We start from the raw sequence: 18,704 nt of genomic DNA, 5'->3' as shown, positions 1-18,704 counted from the left end.
ATGACACTATCCACAACGCCCCCAACCTTTGTGTCAACACAATTCTTGAACATCGATTGTCAGTCTTGCTTTTCAGGACATGTCCCTTTCAGTCCTGCCTCAGACTGAAAAAGGCTCTTCTCCCCGGCTTTTTTATGTTCCGACCAGTTCAATGTGTCTCTGATCCCACCCTGATGTGGAAATGGTGGCGATTCTTTCCCACTGAACACTTGCAGCAACATAACATTCATTCCCTGCTCCTGACCCACTGAACTTGTGAACGGATATTGATTTACCGCCTGGTTCAGTCCCTTCCAACCGACATCCAAGACACATCACACACTCTCCCCCCAACCTTCTTATTCTGACTTCTCCCCGTCCTGATGAAGAGTCTCGGCCCGAAACGTCAGCTGTTTACTCGTTTCCATAGATGCTGCCTGGTCTGCTGAGTTCCTCCAGCATTTTGTGTGTGAGGCTTTGGATTTGCAGCCTCTGAAGATTTCCTCGTGTTCGTCATTCCGTGAGACTGCAGCGCGAGTAGTGGACAGTCGCGGTACTGCAGGGATTCACCTGCTCCTCTGAATCAGGAAGTGGAGAGGGAGTTAACATGGCTTCGAAAGGACGGATCGAGAGTTTAACCGAAGAGACAATTTGTCCCATCTGCCTGGATTTCTTCACCGATCCTGTCTCACCGGAATGCGGACACAACTTCTGCCGCTCCTGCATCACTCGATGTTGGGAAAAGGAGGAGAGAAACACCTGCCCGCAGTGTAAAGAGGAGTTTGCAGACCGCACCCTCAGGGTAAATCGGGCCTTAGCAAGTCTGTCCGAAAAATTTCAAGGACTAACCCTAATTCCGAAGGAGAAGGAAATTAAATTTTACTGTGAGGAACATGAGGAAGAACTGAAGCTGTTTTGTGAAGCGGACAAGAAACTGATCTGTGTGATGTGCGCCGCTGCGCAGGAACACAGGGAGCACCGATTCCTGTCGATTCAAGAAGCTGTTAAAATCTACAAGGTAGAGGTACCCCGCTTTAGATCGCGTCTTTACTCTGTCGCATCTTTATTGTCTAATTCTTTCACTCTGTGATTTCCAGGATCGTATTAAATCTTCCTTGGGCTCTCTCACAAAAAAGAAATCCGACTTCGAGAAAATGGAGCAGCAACAGAAAGAGAAGATCTCTGGAGTTCGGGTGAGGCATTTTCCGATGCTGTTGTGTAATTTTATTTCATTTAAAATACAATAGCAGAGTATCATAGCACCAGTGAACTGGTTTCAATCTAGTCCACTGGTGTTGTCTGCGTGGAGAATACATACATTCATAGTCAGCTACAGTACAGAAAGAGGTCCTTCAGCCCATCTAGTCTGTGCTGGCATTGTCTCTTGATGAGTCCCACTTAACCATACCCAGAGCCTTTCATGCATTTCTGATCCGTGTCCCTCATCAAAATTCTCTTAATTGTTACAATCGAAGCCGCATCTACCACTTCTGCTTGAACCTCGATCCACTCTTCACCACCCTCGAGGGAAGAAATTGCCTCTGTTTCCCGTTAAATATTTCAACCTTCACCCTAAACCCGGGGGTCCCAATCTTTTTTATGCCATGGACTCCTACCATTAACAGAGGGGTCTGTGGATCTCAGGTTGGGTAGCTCAGCCCTAAAGATTTAACTCACTAGCTCTAGTCTCAGCCAGCTGCTGGGGTAAAATCTACAAGCATTCTATCAATGTAAGCCCCTTATAATGTATATGGCTCTCTGGAAGATCTCCTCCATCTCTTGTGTTCCAGTGAATGAAGTCCTAACCAAGCCGCATCTGTGTAAGTTTCTCTGCACGCCTTCAAGCTTTCCAGTAGGCAGATGACCAGACCTACACAAAATACTCCAGATTTAGTCTCACCAACATCTTGTACAACCTCAACATAACATTCTAACTCCTGTATTCAGTGCCCTGATTTATAACCAAAGTTCCAAAAACAACTGTTGATGCTGATTTCATGGAATTTTGGATCTGTATTCCCAAATCCTTTTGTTCTGTTGCACACTTCAGTGCCCTACCATTCACTACACCGATCTTCTCCAAGTCTGTCCTGTCACCATGCAACACCTGACACTGTCTACATTCAATTCTATTTGCCAATTCAGCCGACTTTTCCACTGGTCCAGATCCTGCTGCACGCTTTGATAGACTGCCCTGCTGCTCCGGTCCTGGTGTCATCCCCACATTTGTGGATCCCGTTTACCCCGTTATCATCAAAACCATTAATATAGATGGCAAACAACAAACATCGGTCCCAGAGCACACCACTAGTCACAGGACTCCAATCAGAGAGGTGACCATCTACCACCACTCTTTGCTTTCTGCTAAGCTGGTGTTGAATCTAATTAACTACTTCACCCTGAACGCCAAGTTCATTGACTTTCCAGATCAGTCTCCCATACAGGCATTGAAGGCCTTGCTAAAGTCCATATGAACGACGTCCACCACCTTTGCTTCATCAACCATCTTTGTAACCTGTTCAAAAACCTCGAGAAGTTTGATTGGGCATGACCCAGCATGCACAAAACCATGCTGTCTGTTCCTAATCGGGTCCTATTTACCCAAATATGTATCCCAGCTCTTACCCACTACTGATTTCAGGCTCACTGGCTTATAATTTTCCCAGCTTATTGTTAGAGCCATTCTTAAACAACAGAACATCATTAGCTTTCATCCAGTCTTCCAGCACCTCACCCATGACTATGTTATGTTTTCAATATCTCTGCCAGAGCCCTTGCAATGTCTGCACTACCCTGCCACAAGGTCCGTTGGACACCTGCTCAGTCCCTGGGGACTTCTCCACCCTAATTTGGCTCAAGCCTGCAAGCACCTCCTCTTCTGTAATTTGGATACAGTCTATGATCTTCCTGCAGTTCTGCTTCAGGTCTATAGTTTCCGTGTCTGTCTCCAGAGAAGTAAAAAAATACTTTAAGATCTCCACAATTTCTTTAAGCTCAATAGACAGATGACCACACTGATCTTCAATGTTTTCCTTCACATTCCTTTTGCTCTTAACATACATACAGAAGCCTTTGGAATTCTCCTGCACATCGTCTGCCAGCGAAACATCAGCTACTCGTTCAGCTCTCTTGGTTTCTCCATTAAGTGTTCTCCTGCATTTCTTATGCTCCTCAAGCACCTCATTTGACCTAACTCCTAGATGATTTTCAATGATATTCCAAAGAAATCCTTGTTAACAGTAAATAAATAACAACTTTAATTAACCTTGCACAGATGGGTTGATTGTGAATCAAGTGGGAGATAATGTGCCAGTGAGGGAGAATATGTTTCATGGAGATGAGAGGAAATGGGATCGCAGGGATTGCTCTGAGAACTATTATACACTTTAATGTGCAAAATCTTCACGGTACATGGATTCATAGAGTAATGGAATACGATAGCACAAAGACAGACCCACAGCCCATCTAGTCCATGCCAAACTATTCTTTTGTCTAGTCCCATTGACCACACCTGGGCCATAGCCCTGCATACGCCTTCCATCCATGTACTTGTCAAAAGTTCTATAAAATGATAAAATCGAACCCATGTACACCACTTCCACTGGCAGCTTGTTCCACACTCTCCCCACCCTCTGAGTGAAGACGTTCTCCCTCACGTTCCCCTGAAACATTTCACCTTCCACCCTTAATTCATGACCTATACTTCTAGTTTCACCCTAAAAGTGGAATAAGATTTACCCGATCTTTACCCATCATAATTTTGTATACCTCTATCAAATCTCCCCTCATTGTCATCTGCTCCAGGAAATAAATTCCTAACCTATTCAATCTTTCCATATAACTCAGGTCTTCAAGTCCTGGCAACATCTTGTAAATTTTTCCTGCACTCTTTCAATCTTACTGACAGCTTTTCTGTAGGTCGTAACCAGAACTGTCACAATACTCAGAATTCAGCTTCACCAACGTCTCATCCAACTTGAACAAAACATCCCATCTCCTGTACTCAGTACTTTGATGTATGAAGGCCAGTGTGCCTAAAGCTCTCATTATGAACCTGTCTACCTGTGATGCCACTTTCAATGAACCATGGATCTGTATTCTCGAATCCCTCTGTTCTACTGTACTCCCTCATGCCCCTCCGTTCACTGGATTGACCTCACTCTTGTTTGCATTATATTCCACTTGCCGTTTTTCATCTCACCTTTCACCCTTAATTATTTCACCATTTAAATCGAAGCAAGAGGCGGAGAGGGAAAAGAGGGAAAAGAAGCTCGGAGAGAAGCTTTTTTTTTAACTGATCGCAGAAAAGAGGCTAGACTGCGCAGGCACGTGACATAGCGCGCCAAAGGTTTAAAAGAAAGACCACCATATACAGCGGCCATTGTCGGAGTGGACTGAGGCAGAGTGGGACGGCTTTGGCTCAATCAGGCTTCGGCGAGAACAGGCAGAGGTGAGGTTTGAATGGGGCACGACTGCGCAAGCGTGTGAAAGTCTGCCCGTGAGGCAGCGGGAGAATTTAAATAGCGACGAAAGGCTGAGTACGAGCTTCACTCCAGGTGAGGTAAGACCAGGTAAACTCCTTTAATTAATCTAATTAGCTTAGGAGTAGGTAATGGAGGCAGCAGTTAGGGCAGTTGAGTGCTCCGTTTGCCGTATGTGGGAAGTCAGGGCGAGCACAGCTGTCCCTGATGACTACACCTGCAAAAGGTGCATCCAGCTGCAGCTCCTGACAAACCGAGTTAGGGAACTGGAGCAGGAGCTGGATGAACTTCGGATCATTCGGGAGGCAGAGGCAGAAATAGACAGGAGTTTCAGGGAGATTGTCACCCCTAGGAGTCAGGAGACAGGTAGTTGGGTGACTGTCAGGAGAGGGAAGGGGAATAGACAGGAAGAGCAGAACACCCCTGTGGCCATTCCCATCAACAATAAGTATATCGTTTTGGATACTGTTGGTGGGGATGACCTACCAGGGACAAGTTGCAGTGGTTGCGTCTCTGGCACTGAGACTGGACCCTCAGCTCAGAAGGGAAGGAGGGAAAAGAGGAGAGCAGTAGTGATAGGGGATTCGATAGTTAGGGGAATAGATAGGAGGTTCTGTGGAAGAGATCGAGAATCCCGGATGGTCTGTTGCCTCCCTGTTGCCAGGGTCCGTGATGTCTCGGATCGATTTCTCAGTATTCTCAAGAGGGAGGGTGAGCAGCCGGATGTCGTGGTCCATGTAGAGACCAATGACGTGGGTAGGAAGAGTGAGGAGGTCCTGAAAGGTGAGTTTAGGGAGCTAGGTGCCAAATTAAAGGACAGGACCTCCAGGATAGCAATCTCAGGATTGCTACCAGTGCCACGTGCAGGTGGGTTTAGAAATAGTAAGATAGTGCAGATAAACATGTGGCTGAAGACATGGTGCAGGACAGAGAGATAATTGGGCAGTTTTCCAGGGAAGGTGGGACCTGTTCCGGTGGGACGGTTTACATCTGAACTGGAGGGGGACAAATATTCTTGCAGGTAGGTTTGTTAGAGAGGCTCCAGTGGATTTAAACTAGATACAAGGGGGGAAGTGAACCAGAGTATAGGAACAGATGTATGGGAGAAGGAAGAAAAAGAAGACAGTAAAGTTCTTTGTACTGTTAGAGATAAACAGAGAGGAAGAGGTGCAGAATATCTTAAATGCATTTATTTTAATGCTAGGAGCATTGTAAGAAAGGTGGATGAGCTTAGAGCATGGATTAATACCTGGAAATATGATGTTGTAGCTATTAGTGAAACATGGTTGCAGGAGGGGTGTGATTGGCAACTAAATATTCCTGGATTTCGTTGCTTCAGGTGTGATAGAATCAGAGGGGCAAGAGGGGGAGGTGTTGCGTTGCTTGTCAGAGAAAATATTACAGCGGTGCTCTGGCAGGATAGATTAGACGGCTCGTCTAGGGAGACTATTTGGGTGGAATTGAGGAATGGGAAAGGTGTAGTAACACTTATAGGGCTGTATTATAAACCACCTAATGGGAAGCGAGAATTGGAGGAGCAAATTTGCAAGGAGATAGCAGATATTTGTAGTAAGCACAAGGTTGTGATTGTGGGAGATTTTAATTTTCCACACATAGACTGGGAAGCCCATTCTGTAAAAGTGCTGGATGGTTTGGAGTTTGTAAAATGTGTGCAGGATAGTTTTTTGCAGCAATACATAGAGGTTCCAACTAGAGAAGGGGCAGTGTTGGATCTCCTGTTAAGGAATGAAATAGGTCAGGTGACGGAGGTATGTGTTGGGGAACACTTTGGGTCCAGTGATCATAATGCCATTAGTTTCAATATAATTATGGAGAAGGATAGGACTGGACCCAGGGTTGAGATTATTGATTGGAGAAAGGCTAACTTTGAGGAGATACGAAAGGACTTAGAAGGAGTGGATTGGGACAATTTGTTTTATGGGAAGGATGTAATAGAGAAATGGAGGTCATTTAAAGGTGAAATTTTGAGGGTACAGAATCTTTATGTTCCTGTTAGGTTGAAAGAAAAGGTTAAAAGTTTGAGAGAGCCATGGTTTTCAAGGGATATTGGAAATTTGGTTAGGAAAAAGAGAGATATCTACAATAAATATAGGCAGCATGGAGTAAATGAGGTGCTCGAGGAATTATAAAGAATGTAAGCAGAAACTTATGAAAGAAATTAGAAAAGCTAAAAGAAGATATGAGGTTGCTTTGGCAAGTAAGGTGAAAATAGATCCAAAGGGTTTCTACAGTTATATTAATAGCAAAAGGATAGTGAGGGACAAAATTGATCCCTTAGAGAATCAGAATGGTCAGCTATGTGTGGAGCTGAAAGAGATGGGGGAGATTTTGAACAATTTCTTTTCTTCGGTATTCACTAAGGAGAAGGATATTGAATTGTGTAAGGTAACGGAAACAAGTAGGGAAGTTATGGAAACTATGACGATTAAAGAGCAGGAAGTGCTGGCGCTTTTAAGAAATATAACAGTGGATAAGTCTCCGTGTCCTGACAGGATATTCCCTAGGACCTTGAGGGAGTTTAGTGTTGAAATAGCAAGGGCTCTTACAGAAATATTTCAAATGTCATTAGAAACAAAGATGGTGCCGTAGGATTGGCATATTGCTCATGTGGTTCCATTGTTTAAAAAGGGTTCTAAGAGTAAACCTAGCAATTATAGGCCTGTCAGTTTGACGTCAGTGGTGGGTAAATTAATGGAAAGTATTCTTAGAGATGGTATATATGATTATCTGGATAAACAGAGTCTGAATAGGAACAGTCAGCATGGATTTGTGTGTGGAAAGTCATGTTTGACAAATCTTATTGAATTTTTTTGAAGAAGTTATGAGGAAAGTTGATGAGGGTAAAGCAGTGGATGTTGTCTATATGGACTTCAGTAAGGCCTTTGACAAGGTTCCACATGGAAGGTTAGTTAGGAAGGTTAAATCTTTAGGTATTAATATTGGAATAGTAAAATGGATTCAACAGTGGCTGGGTGGGAGATGCCAGAGAGTAGTGGTGGATAACTGTTTGTCAGGTTGAAGGCCAGTGACTAGTGGTGTGCCTCAGAGATCTGTACTGGGTCCAATGTTGTTTGTCATTTACATTAATGATCTGGGTGATGGGGTGGTAAATTGGATTAGTAAGTATGCAGATGATACTAAGGTAGGTGACGTTGTGGATAATGAAGTAGGTTTTCAAAGTTTGCAGAGAGATTTAGGCCAGTTAGAAGGGTGGGCTGAGTGATGGCAGATGGAGTTTAATGCTGATAAGTGTGAGGTGCTACATTTTAACCATATAACCATATAGCAATTACAGCACGGAAACAGGCCATCTCGGCCCTTCTAGTCCTTGCCAAAGCTTACACTCACCTAGTCCCACTGACCCGCACTCAGCCCATAACCCTCCATTCCTTTCCTGTCCATATACCTATCCAATTTTGCTTTAAATGACAATACCGAACCTGCCTCTACCACTTCTACTGGAAGCTCATTTCACACTGCTACCACTCTCTGAGTAAAGAAATTCCCCCTCGTGCTACCCTTAAACTTTTGCCCCCTAACTCTCAAATCATGTCCTCTTGTTTGAATCTCCCCTACTCTCAATGGAAAAAGCCTATCCACGTCCTCGATCTATCCCCCTCATTATTTTAAATACCTCTATCAAGTCCCCCCTCAACCTTCTATGCTCCAAAGAATTAAGACTTAACTAGTTCAGCCTTTCCCTGTAACTTAGGTGCTGAAACCCAGGTAACATTCTAGTAAATCTTCTCTGTGCTCTATTTTGTTGATATCTTTCCTATAATTTGCTGACTAGAACTGTACACAATACTCCAAATTCAGCCTTACCATTGCCTTGTACAATTTTAACATTACATCCCAACTCCTATACTCAATGCTCTGATTTATAAAGGCCAGCATACCAAAAGCTTTCTTCACCACCCTGTTCACATGAGATTCCACCTTCAGGGAACTATGCACAATTTTTCCTAGATCACTCTGTTCTACTGCATTCTTCAACGCCCTACCATTTACGATGTATGTCCTATTTGGATTATTCCTACCAAAATGTAGCACCTCACATTTATCAGCATTAAACTCCATCTGCCATCGTTCAGCCCACTCTTCTAACTGGCTTGAATTTCTCTGCAAGCTTTGAAAACCTACTTCATTATCCACAACGCTACCTACCTTAGTATCATCTGCATATTTACTAATCCAATTTACCACCCCATCATCCAGATCATGACAAACAACATTATACCCAATACAGGTCCCTGAGGCACACCACTAGTCACCGGCCTCCAACCTGGCAAACAGTTATCCACCACTACTCTCTGGCATCTCCCATCTAACCACTGTTGAATCCATTTTACTACTTCAATATTAATACCTAACGATTGAACCTTCCGTGCGGAACCTTGTCAAAGGCCTTAAAGTCCATATAGACAACATCCACTGCTTTACCCTCATCAGCTTCCCTCATAACCACTTCAAAAAATTCAATAAGATTTGTCAAACATGACCTTTCACGCACAAATCCATGCTGACTATTCCTAATCAGACCCTGTCTATCCAGATAATTACCTCGATTTTCAGAAGGCATTTGATAAGGTCCCACATAGGAGATTGGTGGGTAAAATCAGAGCTCATGGCATTGGGGGGAAGATATTGACATGGATAGAAAACTGGTTGGCAGATAGAAAGCAAAGGGTAATGGTGAATGGGTGTTTCTCGGAATGGCAGGTGGTGACTAGTGGGGTGCCACAGGGCTTGGTATTGGGACCACAGCTATTTACGATTTACATCAACGATTTAGATGAAGGCATTGAGAATAACATCAGCAAGTTTGCTGATGATACTAAGCTGGGTGGCAGTGTGGCATGTGATGAGGATGTTAGGAGAATTCAGGGTGACTTGGATATGCTGAGTGAGTGGGCAGATACTTGGCAGATGACGTTTATTGTGAATAAGTGTGAGGTTATCCACTTTGGGAGTAAGAACAGGAAGGCAGATTATTATCTGAACGGTGTAGAGTTAGGTAAGGGAGAATTACAAAGAGATGTAGGAGTCCTTGTTCATCAGTCACTGAAGGTGAATGAGCAAGTGCAGCAGGCAGTGAAGAAGGCTAATGGAATGTCGGCCTTTATTACAAAGGGAATTGAGTACAAGAGCAAGGAAATCCTTTTTCATTTGTACAGGGCCCTGGTGAGACCACACCTGGAGTATTGTGTACAGTTTTGGTCTCCAGGGTTAAGGAAGGACATCCTGGCTATAGAGGAAGTGCAGCGTAGATTCACGAGGTTAATTCCTGGGATGTCCGGACTGTCTTATGCAGAGAGGTTAGAGAGACTGGGCTTGTACATGCTGGAAATAAGGAGATTGAGAGGGGATCTGATTGCAACATATAAGATTATTAAGGGATTGGACAAGATAGAGGCAGGAAATATGTTCCAGATGCTGGGAGAGTCCAGTACTAGAGGGCATCGTTTGAGAATAAGGGGTAGGTCATTTAGGACAGAGTTAAGGAAAAACCTTCTCCCAGAGAGTTGTGGGGGTCTGAAATTCTCTGGATGCTTTCAAGAAGGAGCTAGATAGGTATCTTATGGATAGGGGAATCAAGGGATATGGGGACAAGGCAGGAACCGGGTATTGATAGTAGATGATCAGCCATGATCTCAGAATGGCGGTGCAGGCTCGAAGGGCCGAATGGTCTACTTCTGCACCTATTGTCTATTGTCTATAATTATATATACCATCTCTAAGAATACTTTCCATTAATTTACCCACCACTGACATCAAACTGACAGGCCTATAATTGTTAGGTTTACTCTTAGAACCCCTTTTAAACAATGGAACCACATGAGCAATACGCCAATCCTCCGGCACCATCCCCGTTTCTAATGACATTTGAAATATTTCTGTCAGAGCCCCTGCTATTTCTACACTAACCTCGCTCAAGGTCCTAGGGAATATCCTGTCAGGACACGGAGATTTATGCACTTTTATATTCCTTAAAAGTGCCAGTACTTCCTCCTTTTTAATTGTCATAGTTTCCATAACTTCCCTACTTGTTTCCTTTACCTTACACAATTCAATATCCTTCTCTTTAATGAACACCAAAGCAAAGAAATCGTTCAAAATCTCCCCCATCTCTTTCAGCTCCACACATAGCTGTCCACTAAGGGATCAATTTTATCCCTCACTATCCTTTTGCTATTAATATAACTGTAGAAACCCTTTGGATTTATTTTCACCTTACTTGCCAAAGCAACCTTGTATCTTCTTTTAGCTTTTCTAATTTCTTTCATAAGTTTCTGCTTACATTCTTTATATTCCTCGAGCACCTCATTTACTCCATGCTGCCTATATTTTTTATAGATCTCCCTCTTTTTCCGAAACAAGTTTCCAATATCTCTTGAAAACCATGACTCTCTCAAACTTTTAACCTTTCCTTTCAACCTAACAAGAACATAAAGATTCTGTACCCTCAAAATTTCACCTTTAATTGACCTCCATTTCTCTATTACATCCTTCCCATAAAACAAATTGTCCCAATCCACTCCTTCTAAGTCCTTTCGTATCTCCTCAAAGTTAGCCTTTCTCCAATCAATAATCTTAACCCTGGGTTCAGTCCTATCCTTCTCCATAATTATATTGAAACTAACGGTATTGTGATCACTGGACCTGAAGTGCTCCCCAACACATACGTCCTTCACCTGACCTATCTCATTCCCTAACAGGAGATCCACCACTGCCCCTTCTCTAGTTGGTACCTCTATGTATTGCTGCAAAAAATTATCCTGCACACATTTTACAAACTCCAAACCATTCACCCCTTTTACAGAATGGGCTTCCCAGTCTATGTGTGGAAAATTAAAATCTCCCACAATCACAACCTTGTGCTTACTACAAATATCTGCTATCTCCTTGCAAATTTGCTCCTCCAATTCTCGCTCCCCATTAGGTGGTCTATAATACACCCCTATAAGTGTTACTACACCTTTCCCATTCCTCAATTACACTCAAATAGTCTCCCTAGATGAGCCCTCTAATCTATTCTGCCAGAGCACCGCTGTAATATTTTCTCTGACAAGCAATGCAACACCTCCCCCTCCTGCCCCTCCGATTCTATCACACCTGAAGCAACGAAATCCAGGAATATTTAGTTGCCAATCACACCCCTCCTGCAACCATGTTTCACTAATAGCTACAACATCATATTTCCAGTTATCAATCCATGCTCTAAGCTCATCCACCTTTCTTACAATGCTTCTAGCATTAAAATAGATGCATTTAAGAAACTCTCCACCTCTTCCTCTCTGTTTATCCCTAACAATGCGATCAACTTTATTATCTTTTTCTTCCTTCTCCCCTACATCTTCGGTCTGAGTGCTCCCCTTCTCTATCACCTGCCTATCCATCCTCACACACTGTCTACTAGCTTTCTCTATTTATGAACTAACCTCCTCTCCCCTAGTCTCTTCAATTTGATTCCCACCCCCCAACCATTCTAGTTTAAAGTCTCCCCAGTAGCCTTAGCAAATCTCCCCACCAGGATATTGGTCCCCCTAGGATTCAAGTGTAACCTGTCCTTTTTGCACAGGTCACACCTGCCCCAAAAGAGGTCCCAATGATCCAGCAACTTGAATCCCTGCCCCCTTCTCCAATCCCTCAGCCACACATTTATCCTCCACCTCATTCCATTCCTACTCTCACTGTCGCGTGGCACAGACAGTAATCCCGAGATTACTACCTTTGCGGTCCTTCTTCTAACTCCCTTCCTAACTCCCTGTATTCTCCTTTCAGGACCTCTTCCCTTTTCCTACCTATGTCATTGGTACCAATATGTACCACGACCTCTGGCTCCTCACCCTCCCACTTCAGGATATCTTGTACGTGATCAGTAACATCCCAAACCCTGGCACCAGGGAGGCAAACTACCATCCGGGTCTCCTGATTGCGCCCACAGAATCGCCTATCTGACCCCCTAACTATCGAGTCCCCTATCACTACTGCCTTCCTCTTCCTTCACTAACCCTCCTGAGCCACAGGGCCGGACTCTGTGCCAGAGGCACGACCACTGTTGCTTCCCCCAGGTAGGCTGTCCCCCCACAACAGTACTAAAACAGGAGTACTTATTGTTAAGGGGTACAGCCACTGGGGTACTCTCTAGTACCTGACTCTTCCCCTTCCCCCTCCTAACTGTGACCTACCTGTCTGCCTCCCATGGCCCTTGTGTGTCCACCTGCCTGTAACTCCTCTCTATCAACTCCTCACTCTCCCTGACCAGACGAAGGTCATCGAGCTGCAGCTCCAGTTCCCTAACACGTTCCCTTAGGAGCTGCAGCTCGGTGCACCTGGCGCAGACGTGGACGTCCGGGAGGCTAGGAGACTCCAGGACCTCCCACATCCGACACCGAGAACAACAAGCTGCCCTCACACTCATACTTCCCCTTTCCTCAAATAACAGGGAAAACTGAAACCTAAACCTACCTTGCCTTGCCTGTTTCTGCCTGAGCCCGATGAGCCAAAGCCCTTAAGCCCTCACTCTGCTCCCGGCTCACTCCGCTGCCTGCAAAACGTCGCTGCCCATTGTATAAGGTTGTGTCCTTTTTAAATCTTCCCCACTTCACTGCCGGACGTCACATGCCTGCGCAGTCCCGCCTCTCTTAACTCCGATGAGAATAAGAAAAATTCAAGATGGCTCCCGCCGCACTCCCGTTCTGATCCTCCGACTTCCTTCTCCAAGGAAAGATGTCAACAAAATAGAGAGAGTACAGAGGAGATTTACTAGAATGTTACCTGGGTTTCAGCACCTAAGTTACAGGAAAAGATTGAACAAGTTAGGTCTTTATTCTTTGGAGTGTAGAAGGTTGAGGGGGGACTTGATAGAGGTATTTAAAATTATGAGGGGGATAGATAGAGTTGATGTGCATAGGGTTTTTCCATTGAGAGTAGGGGAGATTCAAACAAAAGGACATGAGTTGAGAGTTAGGGGGCAAAAGTTTAAGGGTAACACAAGGAGGGATTTCTTTACTCAGAGAGTGGTAGCTGTGTGGAACGAGCTTCCAGTAGAAGTGGTAGAGGCAGGTTCGGTATTGTCATTTAAAGCAAAATTGGATAGGTATATGGACAGGAAAGGAATGGAGGGTTATGGGCTGAGTGCGGGCCAGTGGGACTAGGTGAGAATAAGCGTTCGGCACAGACTAGAAGGGCTGAGATGGCCTGTTTTTGTGCTATAATTGTTATATGGTTATATAGTTAATTCATGACAAATACTTCTAGTTTCACCGAAACAAAGTGGAATAAGATTTACCCGATCTTTACCCATCATAATTTTGTATACCTCTATCAAATCTCCCCTCATTGTCATGTGCTCCAGGAAATAAATTCCTAACCTATTGAATCTTGCCATATAACTCAGGTCTTCAAGTCCTGGCAACATCTTGTAAATTTTTCCTGCACTCTTTCAATCTTACTGACAGCTTTTCTGTAGGTCGTAACCAGAACTGTCACAACACTCCGAATTCAGCTTCACCAACGTCTCATCCAACTTGAACAAAACATCCCATCTCCTGTACTCAGTACTTTGATGTCTGAAGGCCAGTATGCCAAAAGCTCTCATTATGAACATATCTACCTGTGATGCCACTTTCAATGAACCATGGGTCTGTATTCTCGAATCCCTCTGTTCTACTGCACTCCCTCCTGCCCCTCCGTTCACTGGTCTGACCTCACTCTTGTTTGCATTATATTCCACTTGCCGTTTTTCATCCCATTTCCCAGCTGGTCCACATCCTGCTGCAAATGTTGATGGCCGTCCTTGCTGTCTACTCCGGCCAAATCTCACTGTCACCTCAACTTTGTTCATCCAGTTTACCATATTATCATCTAGATCGTTGACATAGTTGACAAAGAACAACACACCCAGCACTCAACCCTGAGGCACAGAACTCATCACAGATCTCAGTCAGAGAGGCAACTGTCTCTACCCCTCACTGGATTCACATGCAAAGCGAATGTCTACTTCAATGTTCTACCTCATTCCATGTCATAAAGAGACACAACACGGCAACACAGTAAATTAATCTTCACCTTTCTTTTGACAGGAGCAGTCACACTGTGTTCAGTCCCAGATCACATCCCAGTTTGCTGAACTGCGCCAGATTATCACCGAGAAAGAGCAGCGCGCACTCCGAGATCTCAGGGAAGAGGAGGAGAGGATTCTAAATCCAATGGAGAAAAATCTTCAAGAGATTCAAGAGAATTTAAATTCTATCCAGAAGGAAATCTCAAAGTTACAGGAACAGATGGATCAGCAAGAAAATATTACATTCCTCATGGTGAGAGATTTCAGTTTGGTTCTGTAAAAGTGCAATTACATAATTATGTATTTTAATCAATGTGGTATTTACAAATACTGTCATTGTAAACTGATATTCACCAAACAGACATTGTGACTGTTCAGGATTGTCGTTGACCCTAAACCGGCCCCCTACAGCATCTGTACATCACAGGACAGTCTACAACCTTCTCGGGAATGAGTTACTCTGATCAGAGCACTGAGCTGGTGATCGTTTCTGTGATTCCCATGTATAATATCCCCGATACTCAGAGTAACACCCAGTTACAGTCACAGGCTGTGAGTGTGTCTGGTGTGGTGGGTGTGGGGGTCTCTCTGTCGATCAGTGGGAACTGATAGTGAATTGCAGAATGTGACCCACACGTCAGATTTACCACCAATATCTGGTTTGTATCAGGTTCATTGGTTGAGAGAATTTTGCACTGTCTGTTTTCCTTTTCAGATATATTCTTCATTAGACCATTATCCATTTTACACCACAGACAGGTCTTTCAGTCCATTCCCTCCTATCAATTTCCCTGCTTCACAAGTCTCCTCCCACCTACTGACCACACGCAGCTACAGTGTCCCGAACTCCACGGTCCCTCGTGTTCATCCAGCTTCCCCATTACATTCAGTCTCTGCTGTTCCACTTCAACCATTGATCAACGAGATCCTCCCTGACATCATATCCAAAAAACCATTCACAGCCTGTCCAGTCTTTCCCGTCAGTTCCATCCTCTCAGTTATGGGATAATTATCAACTTTCTACCGGGTTCTGTGCCCCTTGTTACAGTCTCCCCTTTCTCCGTGTGTGTCAGCGAGAGAGAGCTGGGAAGTGGGAATTTTCTGCAGCTTGTAATAACTTGGCTCAAATTCCTGCGGTCAGGATGCAGTCAGTCAATTGAGATCTGTGTTTTATTTATTTCAGGAGGAAGCTCATCGGAAGAGGAGGTAGGACATGGTCTTTACTGAAACTCTGTATGGATTTGTAAAATAGTTCAAATATCGCCGATGCTCAGTTTATAACTGGCTGTGTAATATTTACAGGATCAGTGAAGATGAACAACTGCTGTCAGTGACAAATGGCACCCTACCTGTTGAAAAATTCGATCACCCCTTTTTGTTGAACACAACGTTGAGAGAAATATTTGATACAGCTAAGCGAGGTAAACACTTACAGTTTTCTTTCTCCATGTTTGTGAACAATTTTAAGTGATATTTACTCACAAAGACTGTCTGTAACTCTGGGTGAAGACATCACTGTCACATGGTCAGCTGGAGATGTCAGACCCCTGAACACACCTACACAGGGGGACGATACAACCAGTACTGTAGATTATCCACTGCATCCTGAACCAATCCACACTACACAAACACACTTAGACAGCACCAAGTGATAAAAGCTGGTATCCGTCGGGTGACCAGGATTGTCAGAAAACTACATTGAACTCTTCACTGCTCGGCCTGTCTGAACCGTCCGTGACTGCAGACTCTGATTGACTCAGGTCTGCCCCCTGCTGGACTTGCGACCCTCACTGTTGTTACCAAACCCCCACATTGAAGCCTCAGACTGAGACCCGACACACCAACCTGCACTGACTTGGTCAAGATTTCATCTCGGAAGAAGCACACACAGCATTCCCAGCCTGGGAAAGCTCCCTCACGTACACACACAGAATGATTGGCAGATTGTGGCCAAAGCCTCCAAGTGAGAGGAGGAAATACCTCATGACACGCCCATCTCCCCCTCTGTTTCCCCACCTCCTGCCTTCAATTCCAAGATCATTTGTGGCCAGTAACCTGTGAACATTCTGTGGTTGTTCACTGAGGCTCCAGTTACAGCTTTCGTTCACTTTATTTCTCCTCTCCCCACAAATCTGACTGCACGGAGATTTGATCATTTCGGAAGCCGGCACCTCCCTACACTGAATCCCCAGTGTTTCTGCGGTTGTCAGATCCTCATTCCCTCCCCTCGGGTGGATCTTTTATCAAATTGAGAAACAGGACATTCAGTGAAAAGCTGCAGCAGCACCCCCATATCCTCTGTCGATATCTCATTCCAGTCATTGAGCTTTAAACATGGAATCAGGCCCTTCGGCCCACCTTGTCCATACTATAATTATAAATAATGAGAAGCATAAATAACATTATAAATAATCAAAATTGTTTCAGTGATCCTGTAGTGATCTAGGTAAACACCTCCACTTTTCACTATACCACCAATTTTACTGTCATCTGCAAACTCACTCACCATGGCATCTATCTTCTCCTCCAAATTGTTGTAACTATGGACAGTGGAACTTGAACCGATCGCCATGGTAACACCACTGGTCACAGATTCCATTCTGGACAACACCTCTCCACCAACACCCACTCTCTCCTACCGCCAGACAAATTTTACATCCAAATGGATAGCTCACCGTAAATCCCACGTGATCAAACCTTCTCTATGAGCCTTCCTCATGGAACCTTGTCCATGGCCCTGCTGAAGTTCATGTGGACAATGTCCATCACCCAATTCTCAACGATCCTTTCTGTCCCCTCATCAAAGAAAAATTAATTAAATTTGTGAGACACTATTTCCCAGGCATAAAACAGAGCTGACTATCCTGACTCGGTCCCTGCCTTTCCAAATGCTGGTAAATCTGTCTCTCAGTGTCCATTCCAGTAATTGTCCCACCACTGATGTTCGGCTCAGTGACCTGGAGTTCTCTGGCTTGACCTTCCTGTCCTTCTGAACTCAAGACAATACCTGAGCCACCCTCCTGTCTTCCAGCAGCTCACCTGGGGTGAAATGTGAAGCAAATTTATCTGCCAGGGGCCTGGAATTCATTCCCTAGTCTTGAGGTACTCAGACATATATATACATAGACATATACATATACATTTATCAGTGTAAACAACGGAATTACGGCAATATTGAGTGCATTATCTTGGACAGAAGAAAATAATATCAAAAAGGCTGTAATCTGTTCAGACGGTTTGTCTGCATTAACCTCTATCAAATCAAGAAAATCAGAAAGTAGACAGGATATTTTATTGGAGATTCTATGCAAGTTGTATACACGGACCGAAAATGGGGTAGAAGTAAGCCTCCTTTGGGTTCCTGCTCATTGTGGTGTGGAGGGTAATGAAAAAGTGGACATCATAGCTAAACAATCACTCAAATCGTCTATAATAGAGGTCCAGATCTCTCCAAGCAAAGCGGAAGTCAAAAGCGTTATAAAAACACCTATTGAGTAGACATGGCAGAAGTACTGGGAGACAACTGTACAAAATACAAAGGCAAGTCAGGTACCAAAGAACCTCAGGTGGGCATGGAAAGACAGAAGTGATCATCAGTCGTTTAAGAATTGGTCACACGAGTCTTAACTACACATTATACAAAATAGGGAAACAAGAATTGTGTGAATACTGTAATAAACAAGAAACAGTTGAACATGTATTGATAAACTGTAAGAAGTATGAAAGAGAAAGAGTGAAGATGATAGGAGCGCTTCAGATAAACAAAAGAACTGCTGTGGGTATAGAAGACATTTTAAGTGGGAATCAAGAGAAATACGGACCTATATCATGAAGTATCTGAAAGACTGACGAAGTCTTTAGTGCTGACGAAGAGTCTCGGCCTGAAACATCGTCAGCGCTTCTCCCTATAGATGCTGCCTGGCCTCCTGCGTTCCACCAGCATTTTGTGTGTGTTGCTTGAATTTCCAGCATCTGCAGATTTCCTCGTGTTTGCCTGAAGGTGTTATATTTGAATGCACTAGGGACAGAGAATAAGGTAGATAATCTTGTAGCATAGTTAGAGATGTATGACATCGTGGGCATCACTGAATCGTGGCTGAAAGAAGATCATAGTTGGGAGCTGAACATCCAAGGATACACATTGCATCGGAAGG

General features: G+C 44.1%; 1 protein-coding gene across 1 annotated transcript in view; it reads left to right on the top strand.

Moving 5' to 3' along the window:
* The first annotated feature begins 575 nt into the window (after positions 1-575).
* The window catches only part of LOC140722024 (nuclear factor 7, brain-like), a 22,019-nt gene continuing 3,890 nt past the window's right edge, over positions 576-18,704 (top strand). The window contains exons 1-5 of the mRNA XM_073036838.1: positions 576-997; positions 1,077-1,172; positions 14,570-14,803; positions 15,734-15,756; positions 15,853-15,971. Of these exons, the coding sequence (XP_072892939.1) occupies positions 587-997; positions 1,077-1,172; positions 14,570-14,803; positions 15,734-15,756; positions 15,853-15,971 (883 nt within the window). The 5' untranslated portion in view covers positions 576-586. The remainder of the gene's footprint in view (positions 998-1,076; positions 1,173-14,569; positions 14,804-15,733; positions 15,757-15,852; positions 15,972-18,704) is intronic.

Source organism: Hemitrygon akajei, chromosome 2, assembly GCF_048418815.1.
Source record: "Hemitrygon akajei chromosome 2, sHemAka1.3, whole genome shotgun sequence".
NCBI lineage: Eukaryota > Metazoa > Chordata > Chondrichthyes > Myliobatiformes > Dasyatidae > Hemitrygon > Hemitrygon akajei.
The sequence above is the reverse complement of the archived record's forward strand: the minus strand, read 5'-3'. Positions and strand labels throughout refer to the sequence as shown.